The 15,258-nt window shown below is 29.1% G+C and overlaps 4 protein-coding genes across 6 annotated transcripts in view; 2 read left to right on the forward strand and 2 right to left on the reverse strand.

Moving 5' to 3' along the window:
* Nucleotides 1–2,572: 2,572 nt before the first annotated feature.
* Nucleotides 2,573–5,983, reverse strand: LOC108756335. Its single transcript, XM_018500077.1, has 8 exons — nucleotides 5,465–5,983; nucleotides 5,146–5,346; nucleotides 4,850–5,021; nucleotides 4,427–4,766; nucleotides 3,901–4,347; nucleotides 3,474–3,812; nucleotides 2,983–3,309; nucleotides 2,573–2,868 (listed from the first exon to the last, which is right to left on the reverse strand). Exons 1-8 carry the CDS (start codon nucleotides 5,618–5,620, stop codon nucleotides 2,694–2,696), a joined length of 2,157 nt encoding a protein of 718 aa, XP_018355579.1. The 5' UTR covers nucleotides 5,621–5,983; the 3' UTR covers nucleotides 2,573–2,693.
* A 958-nt stretch (nucleotides 5,984–6,941) lies between these two features.
* Nucleotides 6,942–9,193, forward strand: LOC108756200 (uroporphyrinogen decarboxylase). 3 transcript variants are annotated; one of them, XM_018499819.1, is made up of 8 exons: nucleotides 6,942–6,977; nucleotides 7,080–7,236; nucleotides 7,336–7,672; nucleotides 7,782–7,940; nucleotides 8,139–8,300; nucleotides 8,419–8,556; nucleotides 8,647–8,820; nucleotides 9,016–9,193. In XM_018499819.1, the coding sequence occupies exons 3-8, from the start codon at nucleotides 7,376–7,378 to the stop codon at nucleotides 9,154–9,156; spliced, it is 1,071 nt and encodes a 356-aa protein (XP_018355321.1). In that variant the 5' UTR covers nucleotides 6,942–6,977; nucleotides 7,080–7,236; nucleotides 7,336–7,375; the 3' UTR covers nucleotides 9,157–9,193. The 3 variants fall into 3 exon arrangements, with proteins under 3 accessions (XP_018355321.1, XP_018355322.1, XP_018355320.1); XM_018499820.1 differs by having other exon boundaries at nucleotides 7,080–7,168; XM_018499818.1 differs by lacking the exons at nucleotides 6,942–6,977; nucleotides 7,080–7,236 and having other exon boundaries at nucleotides 7,310–7,672.
* Nucleotides 9,194–9,301: 108 nt separating this feature from the next.
* Nucleotides 9,302–13,508, reverse strand: LOC108756319 (coiled-coil domain-containing protein 40). Its single transcript, XM_018500045.1, has 9 exons — nucleotides 13,465–13,508; nucleotides 12,585–12,859; nucleotides 11,854–12,476; nucleotides 11,430–11,673; nucleotides 10,882–11,292; nucleotides 10,294–10,815; nucleotides 9,924–10,214; nucleotides 9,636–9,794; nucleotides 9,302–9,529 (listed from the first exon to the last, which is right to left on the reverse strand). Exons 2-9 carry the CDS (start codon nucleotides 12,813–12,815, stop codon nucleotides 9,302–9,304), a joined length of 2,709 nt encoding a protein of 902 aa, XP_018355547.1. The 5' UTR covers nucleotides 12,816–12,859; nucleotides 13,465–13,508.
* Nucleotides 13,500–15,258, forward strand: part of LOC108756320 (protein TAPT1 homolog) — a 3,628-nt gene continuing 1,869 nt past the window's right edge. The window contains exons 1-3 of the mRNA XM_018500046.1: nucleotides 13,500–13,967; nucleotides 14,839–14,993; nucleotides 15,100–15,197. Of these exons, the coding sequence (XP_018355548.1) occupies nucleotides 13,769–13,967; nucleotides 14,839–14,993; nucleotides 15,100–15,197 (452 nt within the window). The 5' untranslated portion in view covers nucleotides 13,500–13,768. The remainder of the gene's footprint in view (nucleotides 13,968–14,838; nucleotides 14,994–15,099; nucleotides 15,198–15,258) is intronic.

A 15,258-nucleotide genomic window follows, 5' to 3' on the forward strand; every position in this document is an offset into this window, starting at 1 on the left:
TATATATATATATATATATCTTGTACTCTTCCACGCGAGATGATAATTTAATAATTTAAATACGGACAACTGTCACAGATGCGATCCAATTTAAGATAAGGGCACGTTCACACCTTGACAGAAAAATAGAAAGCAGAAAAGCAGCATCTGGAACTTGTGCTATGTCACTATGTTAACTCGACAAGACTCAAAAATACACAAGTTACAATTTTTAAACAAATGAAGCCTCTGTTCCCCGAGGAGGTGTGTCTCTAGATCCTTTTTTATCACATACTGTGACCCTTCATAGACTTCATGATGAGTTGGTAAACCAGAGACCTTAAGAAGAATTTGCACTGATAGTCGACAATTACGACTTTCTGTACTATTTACTATCAGCGCAGAGTTCTTTTTTTTCTTCTTAAAATCTCTTATGAAATGTTTACCAACCCATTACGATCACAATTTGAGTCGAGTGATTACCGCTCTGTGCGATTGATTCGCGATCTGTAGATTCGGATTCAATCCCACCTGCGCCCACATACGCGATTTTTCGTTTAAGGAGCACCGAAATTGACTCCATCTGATTAAGAGATCTTTAATCACCAGCGTGGTACAATTAAAAATAACAGATATAGCAATAATTGGAATTGTTAGCACATTCATATCAACTTGATTTCATACGCTGACAAATCCCATAGCTGCTTATATCTGTTATTTTTTATTGTATCATGCGATAAAAGAGGATCCAGAGATCCACAATCTCCTCAGGGAACAAGCTTCGCTTGTTCAAAATTGTAACTTGTGTATTCTTGAGTCCTGTCATCAACATAGCGATTTAGCGCAAGTTCTGATTGACTGCTGCTTTTCTGCTTTTCTGTGTTTTCTCGTCGATAATCACTTGGTATAATCATAGTACATCGAGAGTTTGGATTTGTTTGTGATTATTCTTTGTCGCGAACGTCGTTCATACGTGCTTGGAGTGTCTATACAAAACATAGACATGAGGAATAATCACGGGATACAGATAAATAGGCAAAGAGATGGGAAAGAATTACTACAAGATACTTAGCATAGCTAAAGGAGCGAGCGACGAAGAGATAAGCCATATAGAAAGTTAGCTTTATATCCTCCTGATAAAAACAGCCCCGGTGCTGAGAAAAAATTCAAGAAATAGCCGACGCCCCGCGCACGCGGCGCTTAGCACGAAAATCGTGACAACTGGTAGCATCATTGTCATGACTCGTATAAATTTTTTCATGCGCGCCAATTGCGCGTATTTGCACGAGACTAAATTCGGAGATCCTAATATCTATAAGCCATCCTCTAATCTTTTACAACTAATGAGATTCATTAATGGCAAACGCAATAAAGGGGGATATGCATTTTGGGCGATTTGGGGAGCATGTAGGCAGCATGCTGAATTCCATTTTTTTATTTAATTTTATCTGATAAATCTGAAAATCATAGTTAAAATATTCCTAGATCAATATTTTTATAGAAATACACACATTATTAGCATCTAAGTCTTAAAGACATTACTTAAAACAGTTGAAATAAAAATGGACTATTTATATTTAAGACTATACTTAAAACGATTTTAAATATAAAAAAAAAAATATTATAAATACTGGTTTTAATTTTTGAGAAAAGGGTACATATTTTAAACAGAAAAATGTAATGGCTACTTTTATCATTTTGTTGAGTGAATATCAGTGAATTTCCCTTTCAATCTATTTTTATTAAAAACAGATGACTTTACTTACTTTTACTAATATTTGAAAAAAAATCTTTCTGTCTTAAAAGATGCGCGTGCGAAACGAATTCTCTATCTAAAATCCAAATTGATTAAATGACTAATTTATTCTTTAGTATTAGTAAAAATCACAATTTTAATAAGAACAGATTGAGAGGAATTTGCTAACATAGATTGACATAATGAAAAAAAATCAACTGTTTTTTCTGTTTAAAATATATCTTAAATTTTTTTCAGAAATATTTTGATCATATTTTTGGATCAATAAATAAAATCAAATATAAAAAAAATGAAATCAATAATTCTTGTTCTCCAAATCTCTCGAAATGCATATCCTTTCATATCACATTATAATAAAAATTCTGACACTGCAACACACATACATATCATTACTACACAATCATTTTAGAGACAATTTCTATGAATTCTTCTAATATTCTTGAATATCCATTATATCAAGAGTTTCCAAGTATTCATTAAATATTTTATTATTTTTTGTATAAAAAGTTATATATAAGACATATAAATACACATGATGTCATATATAGTGCGTTAAAAAAATATTACTTTTTGAGAGAAGAGAAAGATTTCAGAAACTACAAGTATGTAAGTGTAATATTATATATTAACTATATTATAAATTTTTTTCTCTGATGTAAATTCTTTTATATTTTCTTTTCTCTGTTCAGGATATTTGTAATTTAAAGAAAATTTTTTTTTGTTTAGAGAAGAATTTCTTTTTTTTTCAATATAAATATTTTGATATGACAGAATAAAACTGTCAATATTAATAAATATTTCAATATATTTACAAGATCATATTTACAAGGTTGGATATTCAAGGAATATTTTCTTCACACACAAGAATTTGTATGTAAAAATATTCCATACATCTCTGTATATGTCTGTGTTAATAATTTATAATTCATCGACAATTTTCCTAAAATCATTTGGCATCCTATTGATGTATATTTTTCGCACGTCTTCGTGCATTACGGGAATAAACTCGTTGAAAATACCAACCTGAATCGTTAGGCTGTTTCGCACGTCTTCGTGCATTTCTACGGGAATAAACTCGTCGAAAATACCAATCCGAATCGTCAGGTTGTCGATGCTTGTTATACTTATAAGATCTGCACAAAAGAGTTACTTTTTAAAAATCATAATTATTTGTAAGCGCATTAAGTTATTTGAATTCGTAATAGATTGCAATATTATATAAATTGTATTTTGTTAGAAATTAGTACCTTTCGTTATCACTCCTTTCGTTTGTATTTATATAGTGTTGATTATCTTGTTTCATTGTGCTATCAAACGAAGAATGTTTAGACACATGATAATTAACAGTGTGCTCCGATATGTGATTCTTTATTTTATTTTGAGAGGGTATATATTTTTTTTCATAATTTGCTTTATCATTAATGACATTTTTGGTGGAGCCATTTGATTTAAAATATTCTTTTTTCTTTGGTCTATTTTTTTCTTTGGCAGACAAAATTTTTGGAGAATTTTCGTGATCCATTACAGTTCTCTTGCTATTTGTATCATATTTATGTTTGTAATTCTTTGTTTTTTAATGAAAACAAATTTATTATTTATATTTATTATATGAAATTTTTTATATTATATACAATTTCTATATATATTTACTATTTTATACATATATTTTATACATTATTTATTCACTTACAATTCAAAAAATTATGAGAAATTAACAATTTTGCACAATTTACAACTTACAGTCGGTACGGTGTCGAATATGCTCATATTAATATTAAATTCTGGACAATAGTTAGTGGAGAGTGGACATGTATTTTTCAGTTGCGCTATGATATTATCAAAACTATTATCTGATCGTAAGTCATCATTCTTTCCTTCGCAATACTCAATTGACTCTTTAATGTCTTCTTCATTATCTTCAATCAGTTGTTTTAAGAATTCATTATCATATAGCATATTTTTCAAGTGGTATAGTTTCTTTCTCAATTGATGTCTTAATTTATTCATATTTTCTATTACCTTAGAAATAAGTAACTGAGAAGTGTTACGTATCTCATGACTGGCATTTTGCAAAAATCTGTTACATAATAAAGTAGTTTATAATTACACGGTAATATAATTATTTATAATAAACAAATATGTTATTATTTATAGGATATACTTACTTCATAGTACTAAATTTGTCTATATTTTGTCTTTTCTTCTTTTTATTTTTCAAAAAATCTTTTTTATCATTATCATGAATTTTATGAGTATACTTTTTATCATACTTTGTGTTTAATATTGTATCGTCGATTTTTATATGCTCTTTTATATTTTTTGTCTTTGTATTTTCTTTTGTAGTCGTTTCGCTAACCACATTTTTTGATGTATAGTTTGAGAAACAAAATTTATCATGATCTTTGAACAGCTGATTATTCTCGGTCAATTGTTTTAAAAGTTTATCATCAGGTAGTTTACTTTTCAAATGACACAATGTTTTATTCAATCTGTGTCTCTCTTTAGCATATTTATTATACACTTTCAATATTACTTTGCTCACTTTTTCTATTAAATTAGTGAGAAGGGATTTAGAAGTAATATGCATTCTGTCACTGTTGTGCTGCAAGTAGCTGCAAACAATAATAACTTAAATATACAATAATAATTTACTATTTAGACATTAAATATCGATTTATTACTGATACTTACTCTAAGACAATAGGATCAAACACAACTTGCGTGTTGTTCATAAGTAATATCAATGTATCATAAAATGCTTTTGTATTATTTACAATATCCAATGTCTTATTAATATCATTTTTCAAAGAATTATTATCATCGTAAATAAATGTCAGTGATGACAATACATGTAGCGAATTTTGAAGTTGATCCAACGGATATGAAGTAGAATTGAAAAATTCCTTAGTAACAGGTTCACTACTTGTTTTATTAGAAGAATCAGTAATCTCGATAAATTGTGTTGAAATTTGTTCTGTAATTTTTACATCAGTTGGCATATGTGCTTTAATTTCGTTCAACATAGTTTTCACTAAAAGTAAGAATTATGATGTAAATGATGTGAATCTATTACAATAGATCTTGGACCTTTTAAAACATTTTGTTTATCTTTACCATCTGTTAATTCCTTGCAAGTATTAACAATGTTATGACTTGCAATCTTAAGGCTTTCAACATCAACTTCATTCGAGACTGGACAGGTTTTAAGAATTGTGAAAAAGTAACTAAGAGTCACACCAACAATTATACCAAACACATAAGCAATGAGAGAGTACCATATATCTTTCTATAATAAAAAAGAGATTTAAACCTTATTATCTAAAACAAACATTAAAGATATTTGGAATATAATTTTATTATTAGATAATGCAAGAATACTAAGTATTAATTAAATACAATTATTATAATACCTGTTTAATTGTTTGTACTTCCAGCATTTGCGGAGACTTGCATGACCTACGATTAAATTGACAAATTTGGAGATTTGTATTAACATCTGTGTCACTCTCCGTTATGACTGATATACCATCGGATATATCTTCTGATTCTGTATTTGTACAAGATACTTTACTATCATTATCTTTCGTTTGTGCAATCTCATTATCTGAATCCTTCAAAAATAGAAAATGTTAAGCATCTTGTTGATTCAGTTCGGTTCCAACATTACTTGTGTCTGCACAGTACTCAAAAACTAATTACATCATACTTTATATCAATATAATTACTCACCTTCTGTGTCTCTGATTGAAAATTTTTGCCATTATCACTATGATCGATAATCCAACTTAATTTTATCCAATCGTCCTCCTCTCCATCCAGTTGTACCACTTCTATATCAACATCTATGTTATCGAGACATATTTCATTAATATTTACGTCATCCATTGTCTGTCTCGTAAAACAAAGATTTGTGTAGTTTTTTTTAAAGATTTATTAAACACAACTGTGAATCGAAATCCGAAAGTTCTTCAACTGAGTTACAGCAGAAAATATTTTACTGAATATGTGCCAAATAGCCAAATTTCAAGCACAGATCTTAGGCTATATTTCAACGATCCATCTCTATAATTTATATATTCTATATATTTCACGCTGCTATCCAGATTCTGTTTATGCAGCACAAATCACTTTTGTCCTTTGCAGTTTATATCAAGAATAGTTTTGATTAAGAAATTATTAAGCTGATTTGACATTTCCAGCATAAAAGAAACAATAGTTGTTTTCAATCGCGTTCAGAATAATCGCTGAGAATCAGTCAAATATGATTGGTTCTTACCCATAGATCCAACTAGCTAGGTTGACGCAAGACGCAATACATATTTAACAATTTAATCTGATAAATGTGAAATAAGACAAAAATAGCATTGACGAGGAATAGTCATCGAGTCATATATATTATATGTTGTATAAGTGTTTATGTAAATATTCAGAGAAATTTTAGTAATATATATAAATGATTCAAGATTCAAGATAAATGATTCAAATTATCAAAATTATCAGATTGTATTTCTAAGAAATTGAGAATTTCTTAAATTAAAACTTCGAAAATTCTGATTAAAGTGAGTAAAGTGTATTAATTTTTAATTTTACAGATTTAAACCATTTGATATAAATATATAAAATATATATATAAGAAAATGCTTTGCTTAGAATACACGTCATTTATCTCAAAAATCACACTTGCGCATTCATTATTGGTCAACACGGACAAATGAGGATCTGATTGCCTCCCACCATATATATGCGTCAGCCAATGAGCGCGCCGATTATTTCGCGATTAATCAATCACAACTTTGATGATTTTTTTATTGAAAAAATTTCAATTATTAATACACTCTAATTATTCAAGTCTTTTGTATAAATAATATTCATAGAGATCGCTCAACCTATATCAATAATTTATTTAGTACATAACCTCTAAAATTTTTCTAATAACTGTAATAGCTGGTCATATAATTGTTCTTTGGCTGAGATTTACATGTTTATAATATCGATGTATTCCGAAAAAAATCTCAGTTTTTTTTTAACTACATCGTTAATTATAAACATATTTTTTGTTTATACATTTGTTTTACTTGAAATGTAAAACTTATAAAGAACAAATGTATCCGTAATCTAAAAAGCACATGCGATTGGTAGCTTTAGGAAATTTACAAAATTTTTACATCTTAAGGATAATTTTTTACGTCACATGAATCACATCTGTTGCATTAAGACATCAAATAAAAAATTTAATGACTAGGTGAACAGATTTGTTTTTTTGCAATTGAACTTTTCAATCTGTTGTTTATCTTTTTTCTTTTTTTCGCTAAATATCATATATAAATATCTATTTCATTTTAAGTGCAGAAAGTTTAACATAGTGTAGTTACGAAGAACAGATCTATCATGAGTAGTCTTTATCGTCAGATCTCCTACTAAATTCACAAAACAGTAAGTGAAGTTGCAAATATATCAGCAAAGAATTACTGTATTACTGTGTGCTTCGCAACTAAAACTAAGTACTATATGTATTTTCTGCGAGTTATTATAATTGTAATCTAAAATAGGAAAAAAAGAACTTGAGGTAAAAACATGAGGAATATTATTGTATTATTCAGAAATAAAACTCTCGAAAACGTGAAGCAGAGGACCATCGAAATGATTGAGCATAATTTTCCACCTTTGAAAAATGACCTGATACTCAAGGCAGCACGTGGGGAGCCGGTTGACAGAATTCCAGTTTGGGTTATGAGGCAAGCGGGAAGGTATCTTCCCGAGTTTCAAGAAGTCAGAGCTCAGCACGATTTTTTCGCAGTTTGTCAAACTCCTGAATTAGCATGTCAGGTGACTTTACAGCCGATAGAGCGTTTCGATCTAGATGCCAGTATAATATTCTCAGATATCCTGGTGATCCCTCAGGCGATGGGCCTAAAAGTTGAGATGGTACCAGGAGTAGTAAGCACTCTCTCAATTATATATTTTCACATAACAATCAAATGATATTCATTAATATACTTCATATTCATTATCTTTTTATTCTCTGTAAATAAGAAGTATCTGTTAGGGTCCAGTCTTGCCTCAGCCTTTAGCTGGTCCCAATGATTTATCACGACTCATACAACCAAATGTGAATGAAGCTCTGAAGTATGTTGGAGATGCTATAACATTAACTCGACACAAGCTGAATGGCAGAGTGCCATTGATAGGATTTACTGGAGCTCCTGTAAGTATTTTAGTATTATCCAAAAAAGACTAAAGTATGAACATATTAAGAATTTCTTTGATACAAGGATATTTATTTTTGTCAATATGACATTAAATTGACATTATTTTGATACTCTTGTTCTCCTTGCGATATTACATATTAATGTATTTATATATTACATGTTAATATAAAATAGTTAATTTGTTTTATATACAGTGGACTCTGATGGGTTACATGATTCAAGGAGGAGGCAGTTCTACAATGGCAAAGGCGAGATCCTGGTTATATAAATACCCAGAAGATTCTCATAAATTGTTACAGATGATTACAGATGTTATTGTGGATTACTTAGTAATGCAAGTGAAAGCTGGTGCTCAGGTATATAATTAAACGTGTAGTTTTTCTTTTGTAGGGAAGAACTCTTAAAATATATTGTATATGTGCAATATATAATGACATAACTCAAAAGCAATAACTGTTATATCCTTTTCTCAAGTTGCTTCAAGTTTTTGAAAGCAATGGAGATTATTTGGACGACGCATTATTTAGAAATTATTCTTTTAAATATCTCAAACAAATTAGCGAACGTGTACGAAAGCAACTGAAAGAAGCAAATATTCCAAAAGTGCCTATGGTAAAATATTTTTCATAACTATTTTTAACCAGCAAATTATTTAAAAAATTAAATAGATAAATTATATATAAATATCAAACGTATTTCTAGATTGCTTTTCCAAAAGGCGCAACCATGAATTCTTTAAAAATTCTTGCGATGGACCAAAGTTATGAAGTTATAGGTCTTGATTGGACTGTAGATCCTATAGAAGCCAGAAAACAGCTTGGTGCTAATGTTACATTACAAGGGAATATGGATCCTTGTGCAATGTATTCTTCACAGGTATGTTATCTCTTTTTAAAAAATTTTAATTTTAATTTTAAATATAATTATTTTATATTAACTTTTATACATGATTATTACTGAAAAATAAAATAACTAGATTATATAATAATAGTAACGGTATTACTACTAATCATCGAGAAATATTCACAAATATTATAAAGATATTGAATTTATTCATTATATCGTTTTTAGGATGAAATCGTTGATCGTGCACAAAAAATGGTGTCAAATTTTGGTAAAACTCGATATATTGCTAATTTGGGACATGGCATTTTACCGGATACTCCAATTTCATCCATGGAGGCTTTTATTAAAGGAGTGCATTCTGCATAAGTATATGTTTTATAATCAAAACATTATATATGATTTATAATCAAAGCATTTACTGTGCAGTTGTTATAAACAATTACAATTATTATTATTAAATGCATAGCATTGTTTTATCTTTTTCTTTTAATAATTGTATATTAAAATTTTATTATGATATCTCTAATGTCAAAAATATTTTTTGAATATCGTTTTTCAATAAAGGGAAATCTTGATTCGTTCGTTCCATTACATGTTTCAAATAATCACGAAGAATCTGTTCATTTTGGAATTCTTCATTTAATGTAGCTTCACTCTTGAAAAGCATTTTGTATCGGCTACTTTTAATGTCTTGTAGCATTTTAGCTTTTCGTTGCTTAAAAACTAATGCCTGCAGATTCTGCATGTAACAGAAGATTTTTTAATTATGATAATGTTAATGTTAAATAAATAGCAATTTTGAATCTTATGAAATTAAGAGGAACTAAATTATTCATATTACGTACATGATGTTTAACAGCTTCTGTTTGTGTAATTCCTTGATCCAAATTTGGAATATCATTTTGCACTATTTTCAATGTTGTTTGCGATTCGTTGCATTTGTCTACTGCATCCTTTACTTGATTTTCCAGCTCCAATATTCTATTTTCAATCTTTTTTGTATCCTATAATAAACATTTCATTAGAGAAGTTACATCAATTGAAATAATTAATGTAATTAAGTAATCAATTAAATTACTTAATGTAATTAAGTATAGTAATATAAAACTATACTTAATGTAAGTAGGATTTACCTTCACGATTTGTTTTATCTTTAACTTTTGATCAGCAAGACGTTTACGAAATATAACTTTCTGATTATGTTGTCCTTTAGGATCTTTTTTAAATTTGCTCATGACTTTGTCTAATATAATCTCTCTTCGTGCAACACAAAACTCCATATCATGGATCAATTTTTCTTGTACTTTACGCAAATGTGAGAGGCGCATTTCCATTTTATGAATTTCACTTTTCATCACTGTGATATCGCCACCATCACTACGTTCATCTTTCATCTTCTTCATCGTTTCTTGCATTAATTTCACCTAAAAGCAGAAATTAAAAATCATAATACTTTTCTTGATACAAATAAAAATATATAATATTTGATATTTAAAATATTACTTTCTTCTCCCATGATAAACTTTCTTGTTGCACTGCATCTAGATTATCCTTTAAAAGTGCCTTTTCCTCATATAGCTGTTTTAAATCGCTTTGCATTTTTATTAGACTTAATTCTGCATCTTCGAGAGCTTGTATCCCTTCCATTTTTCTAATAGAATTTTTGTCTTCTAATTCCTCTTTCAGTCCTTTTTGAATGACTAATTGTGAATTTATTTGTACTATTTTTTGTTGCAGAAGATTTAATGTCCTCTCCATGTTCGAATCTTCTTTATCAAGTATTTTTGAAGCATGCTCTAGTTTCAAATTTTTTTGCTCCATAATCATAATTTCTTTATTAAGAAGATTAAGTTCTTGCAATTGTAAATCTTTTTGTTGACTCAGTGTAATCATATATCCTTCTTGGCGAATCCATAATTGTTGTGCTTTCTGATTATTTTGCTGAATTTCTTCTATATTCTTTTCCAAGGTTATTATTTTTAAATCAAGAGAATCAATTTCTCCATTTTCTCTATGCGATAATATCTGTAAGAAAGCATAATAGTGTAAATATTTAATATTCGCGTAAAATTTTTGTTATAATGTTCTTACCTCTTCAATGGTTTTCTTCAAACTGATAATTTTTAATTGTGTCCTCTCGATTGCTGTGTCATGCTTCTTGATTTCTTTCTGAACCTCATCTATCTCTTTCTCTTTTTTCTTATTATTTTGTAAGAGTTCCTCGAAGTCCATCTTCTCATAAGATATATTTAAATTAAGTTGTTCCAATTCCAATAATTGTTTGCTATATGAATTTTCTGTTTCTGCTAGTAACAATTCTTGTTCTTGCATTGATTCTTTAGAATTTAATAATAATTTATTCAAATATTGCGCCGTTTTGTTATGCGCAACTTTTTCTTCTAGTTTGCTATATAAAATTTTTTCTAACTCATTTTGCTTATTTAAACATTTTGTAAATTCTTTATCTATTTCTTCCTCTTCATGTAACAAATATTGCCATTCCTAAAATACAAGACTGTTATAAATGATAATATAATTGTGTAAAAATAAAATTTTTAGAGATATATTTTAATTACTAATTTAACAATGTTTTTTTTTTTATTTTTTTTTCAATAAGTATACATTAATATTTTATATACATTTTGAGCTAAATCAAATTCATGTTGCTCCTGTTCACTAAATTTTGCTATTTTTACTAATTCAGATTCCAAATTATTAAGTTTATCATTTCCGATTTCCATCAATTTTGTGTTATTCAGAATATTGTCTTGTATTCGTGTATGCAGTAAGGTCAGATTCTCATTGTTTTCTGTTTCCTTACAAGTTTCTTTCTTTAACTTGTCTATTTCCGTTTGTAACGTATTAAAAGATTCACATATTTTCCTGAAACAATATTCATTGTTGCAGTCTTTCATAAGCAAATGAGGAAATTTTATCAAGATTATTTCTTCCTATTAAAGTCATAGATGCGACTTAATTACGATACGATTGTATGTTATTAACTTATTTTATCTCCCATTACAATTCACTCAAATCCTTAAAGATTATCAAGATATTACGTACTCACGCTCTGTGTTTAGTTGCTCATAAACTTTATTCCGATTAGTAATATTCAGCACAACAGAATTCCAGGCATTGCATAAATTCGTATGCTGCTTATGCAACGTTTCTAGATCAGTATTAACGTCAGCGATCATCTGATTAAACTGAATTTTTTCTTTATTTTTCAACTGCAGTTGCGTGTCTAAATTGGTTATCTCATTTTTAATTCTCCAAACTTCCTCCATGAGTTTATATATTATGCAGTCTTTCTGCTGTTTCTGAGCAATTAGATCTCGTTGAATTATCTTATCTTTTTTTGATACTTGTTTAGAAATAATCAAGGCATTTTCGAGCTCTGTTTGCAATTTTGAGAATTGCGCTTGCAAATCAGTAGTCTGTTCTAATTCGTGCATGAGATTCTCTTCTTTCCTTTTCTCTTCCAATAATTTAACGTGGGTATTTCTGTGAACCTCTTTGGCATTCTTTACGTGTGTATCTTTCTCTTCGCGCTGCGAAACCACGTTTGCTATCATGCTTTGACATTTTTCAATTGTCTTTTGCTGTTGTGCTATTTCCTGTTGAGCATAGTACAGTTGTAAAGCTTCTGTTTCACGTTCCTTCTCTAGAGCTTTTATATTAGCCTCCTGAAATATTTACAATGAATATTTAATGAGAGAATAACATTTGTCTTTTTTATTTTATTTACCAGACAAATCCTTTAAATCTAAACAAATAAGGATTCAGGTACTTACAAGCTCTAATATTTCGCTATTTAATTTATTGTCGACGCGAATAAGATGTTCTCGTAGAGCATTTTGGAATTTTGTCATCAAAGAGTCATCTGGATCCAGAACATCTGGTACATTTAAAGATTTTGTATCTATCCAAAATTTTCTTGCGACTTGTGGACTCCCTGGCAGTTCCATTTTATTAGCAGTATCAGGAGAGGGATCAGTAGTGCTATTTGCAATCAAGGTAGTCATTGTGGAATGTCGTATCACACAATTCTTTGTAAAGAGCTTCTATCCTGAAATTATATATACAAAAACAGCTTTAGATTCGTATCAGACTGTTGTTGATTCACATCAAATTCGTAGTCAAGGGATAATATGACACATCATCATGATGGTATATAATTAATATTTTCTTATTTGAACTTGTTTTAATAGTTTACAGTTTGGCTTATTTAAATTTAAAACATTGCATAATAAAATTGCATATGTGTGTGAGACATCAAGAATCATCATCATTTATGAAGAAAAGGGATAACATACATCATTATATCTTCAATTTTTATATCTTTAATAAACTCAACTTTTGAGGATATTAAGATAGGTAATAATAACTATATTAAGATAAAGTACTAAAACTTATATTAAGATAATAAATATATATAAAATAATTTGTTTAATAAAATATTTTATAAATTCATAAAAAAAAAAATATTAGTTCCCGTAAGATAATTTTCTTATTTATCGATAGTTGATAATTAAACTTCCGATAATCTCGTCTTTTTACAACATGTGATGCAAGACAAAAACATGAATTATCGATAATTATAATTTATAACATATCGGAAAGATCTTATAAACATATCGGTAAAAAAGGGAGGTGTTAAATAGCTAATCTCACGTGGTTTAATAGAGCCGCTCGAGACAGATCGGATCAAAAGAAATTCGAATTAACATTATGTGGTTAACAGACACAGCATCGTCGGCGCTGTCACCGTCATATGTGACGCGCGTTAATTGCCACTTTGCCAGTCGTTTCACCGTAGTCTCCGTGTTGGTGTTGTGACAGGTCGCCCGGAACAGCGCGGCGTCAAAATTCAACCGTAAGACGGGATGCTTTTGTGATCGTCGTGAGACTCGTTGCGGGATTATAGAATGATCGAACTTTGTGTGGACGCTCGTTGAGGGTTAACGTTGGCATAGTGATGCAGAACGCGCGCGTCAGCGATGAGAATATGGAACAAAGTTGGCCGGAAAAAAGGACGATCAGGTTCCGACAGTACGGTACTGACAAGTCCAAAACTCATATGTCATGTCACGACAAGCGCGTGGAGAATGTGGATCTTACACATTATAGGTCGCAATTATCCGACAGCCAAGATGCGCAGAAGAAGAAGAAGCAACGTAAGTAATCCGACACAACACAATTTTCCAGTGGATTTGTGTTCTAAGTTCGTCCTTCGGGAAACTGTGATATACCTCTATAATGTGTTAGAGATACAGTAATTATCGGTACAGCAGTGGAATGTATATATAAATGTATATATCAAGAGAAAAAAAAATCGGTGACACAACAGCGCACATAACACACACACTCTAGTAGATTAGATAAGATATTAATCACCTGCGAAAACAAGGATCTTAAGATTTTCTATAAAATTTATTACAAATGAGAAACTACTATGAAGAAAAGGAAGGAACAAATGTGAAATAAAATCCTTGTAAACCTTTCTTTTTCAACAGGTTTTTAATATTTTAATTTATAATCTTATTTTTTGTAATTTTTTGTATTATTAACTTACTACTTTTTGCTATAATAACAATTACAAATTATTAAGTTATTAGTATTAAGTTGTTAGCCCTAATGAATAATTTTTTTTTAATTCTTCATATAATTTTTTAGAATTTCTGTATAATTTTATAATTTTTTACAAAATTTTCTCAGATTTTTTATATTGAAATATTTTTTAAAAAAGCTGAGAACTTCCATATCTTTTTTAGAATTCTTTATTATATACATGTGAGTTCAGAAATGTTTTAAGATTTCTAAGATTTTTCATTTTTTAATTTCTGAAAAAAACTTATAAAATTTGAGAAAATATAATTTATATATTTTTTCAGAAACCTTCATAAAACATGATGAACTCTTAAAAATATTACGAAATAATATGAGAAATTTTTTCACACACCAAGAATTTGTGCTATCTGAGAAAGTTCAAATAATATTGAATTTATTTGTATGATTTATTTAAAAAATATACTCTTTTTTTCTTAGGGGTATCATTGATGCAATTTTTGAGAACAGAATTAACGAGAGGTTATCAACTGGAGCATGATGAGGAAAGATTTTCTGCAAGAAGGGAGAAAGTTTACTCATTCATGAAAATTCCTAGAGAAGTGGAAAACTTTATGGCATATGGATTCCTTCAGGTACAGCAACAAACAAAACTATTGTGAGAATAGAATGCTAGCTAAAATCTCTTAGAATAATTAAGTATATTACATATTAGATGTTTTATTATTTTTGTCATTGCAGTGTGCCGATTCCTTTCTATTTGTGTATACATTTTTACCACTAAGATTTGCAATGGCTTTGTGGGCCGTGATTACAAGACCTTTACGACACTATTTGAGGTAGATAAGAGATATTTAAAATGAAAGATTTTTGTTTATCTAAAGATGTTGACCGATCTCA

Source organism: Trachymyrmex septentrionalis, unplaced genomic scaffold, assembly GCF_001594115.1.
Source record: "Trachymyrmex septentrionalis isolate Tsep2-gDNA-1 unplaced genomic scaffold, Tsep1.0 scaffold97, whole genome shotgun sequence".
Classification (NCBI taxonomy): Eukaryota; Metazoa; Arthropoda; class Insecta; order Hymenoptera; family Formicidae; genus Trachymyrmex; species Trachymyrmex septentrionalis.

Bases quoted from the DNA above. Each gene is read 5' to 3' on its own strand.
- LOC108756335 (XM_018500077.1), bottom strand. From the start codon at position 5,620: ATGGATGACGTAAATATTAATGAAATATGTCTCGATAACATAGATGTT. The intron at 5,022-5,145 runs GTATTATAATAA...TTTTTATTATAG, and splicing joins AAGTACAAACAATTAAACAG to AAAGATATATGGTACTCTCT. The intron at 4,348-4,426 runs GTAAGTATCAGT...TATTGTTTGCAG, and splicing joins TTTGATCCTATTGTCTTAGA to CTACTTGCAGCACAACAGTG.
- LOC108756200 (XM_018499818.1), top strand. From the start codon at position 7,310: ATGAGGAATATTATTGTATTATTCAGAAATAAAACTCTCGAAAACGTG. The intron at 7,941-8,138 runs GTAAGTATTTTA...TTTTATATACAG, and splicing joins TAGGATTTACTGGAGCTCCT to TGGACTCTGATGGGTTACAT. The intron at 8,821-9,015 runs GTATGTTATCTC...TATCGTTTTTAG, and splicing joins GTGCAATGTATTCTTCACAG to GATGAAATCGTTGATCGTGC.
- LOC108756319 (XM_018500045.1), bottom strand. From the start codon at position 12,815: ATGACTACCTTGATTGCAAATAGCACTACTGATCCCTCTCCTGATACT. The intron at 12,477-12,584 runs GTAAGTACCTGA...TAAATATTTCAG, and splicing joins ATAGCGAAATATTAGAGCTT to GAGGCTAATATAAAAGCTCT. The intron at 10,215-10,293 runs GTAATATTTTAA...TTCTGCTTTTAG, and splicing joins GTTTATCATGGGAGAAGAAA to GTGAAATTAATGCAAGAAAC.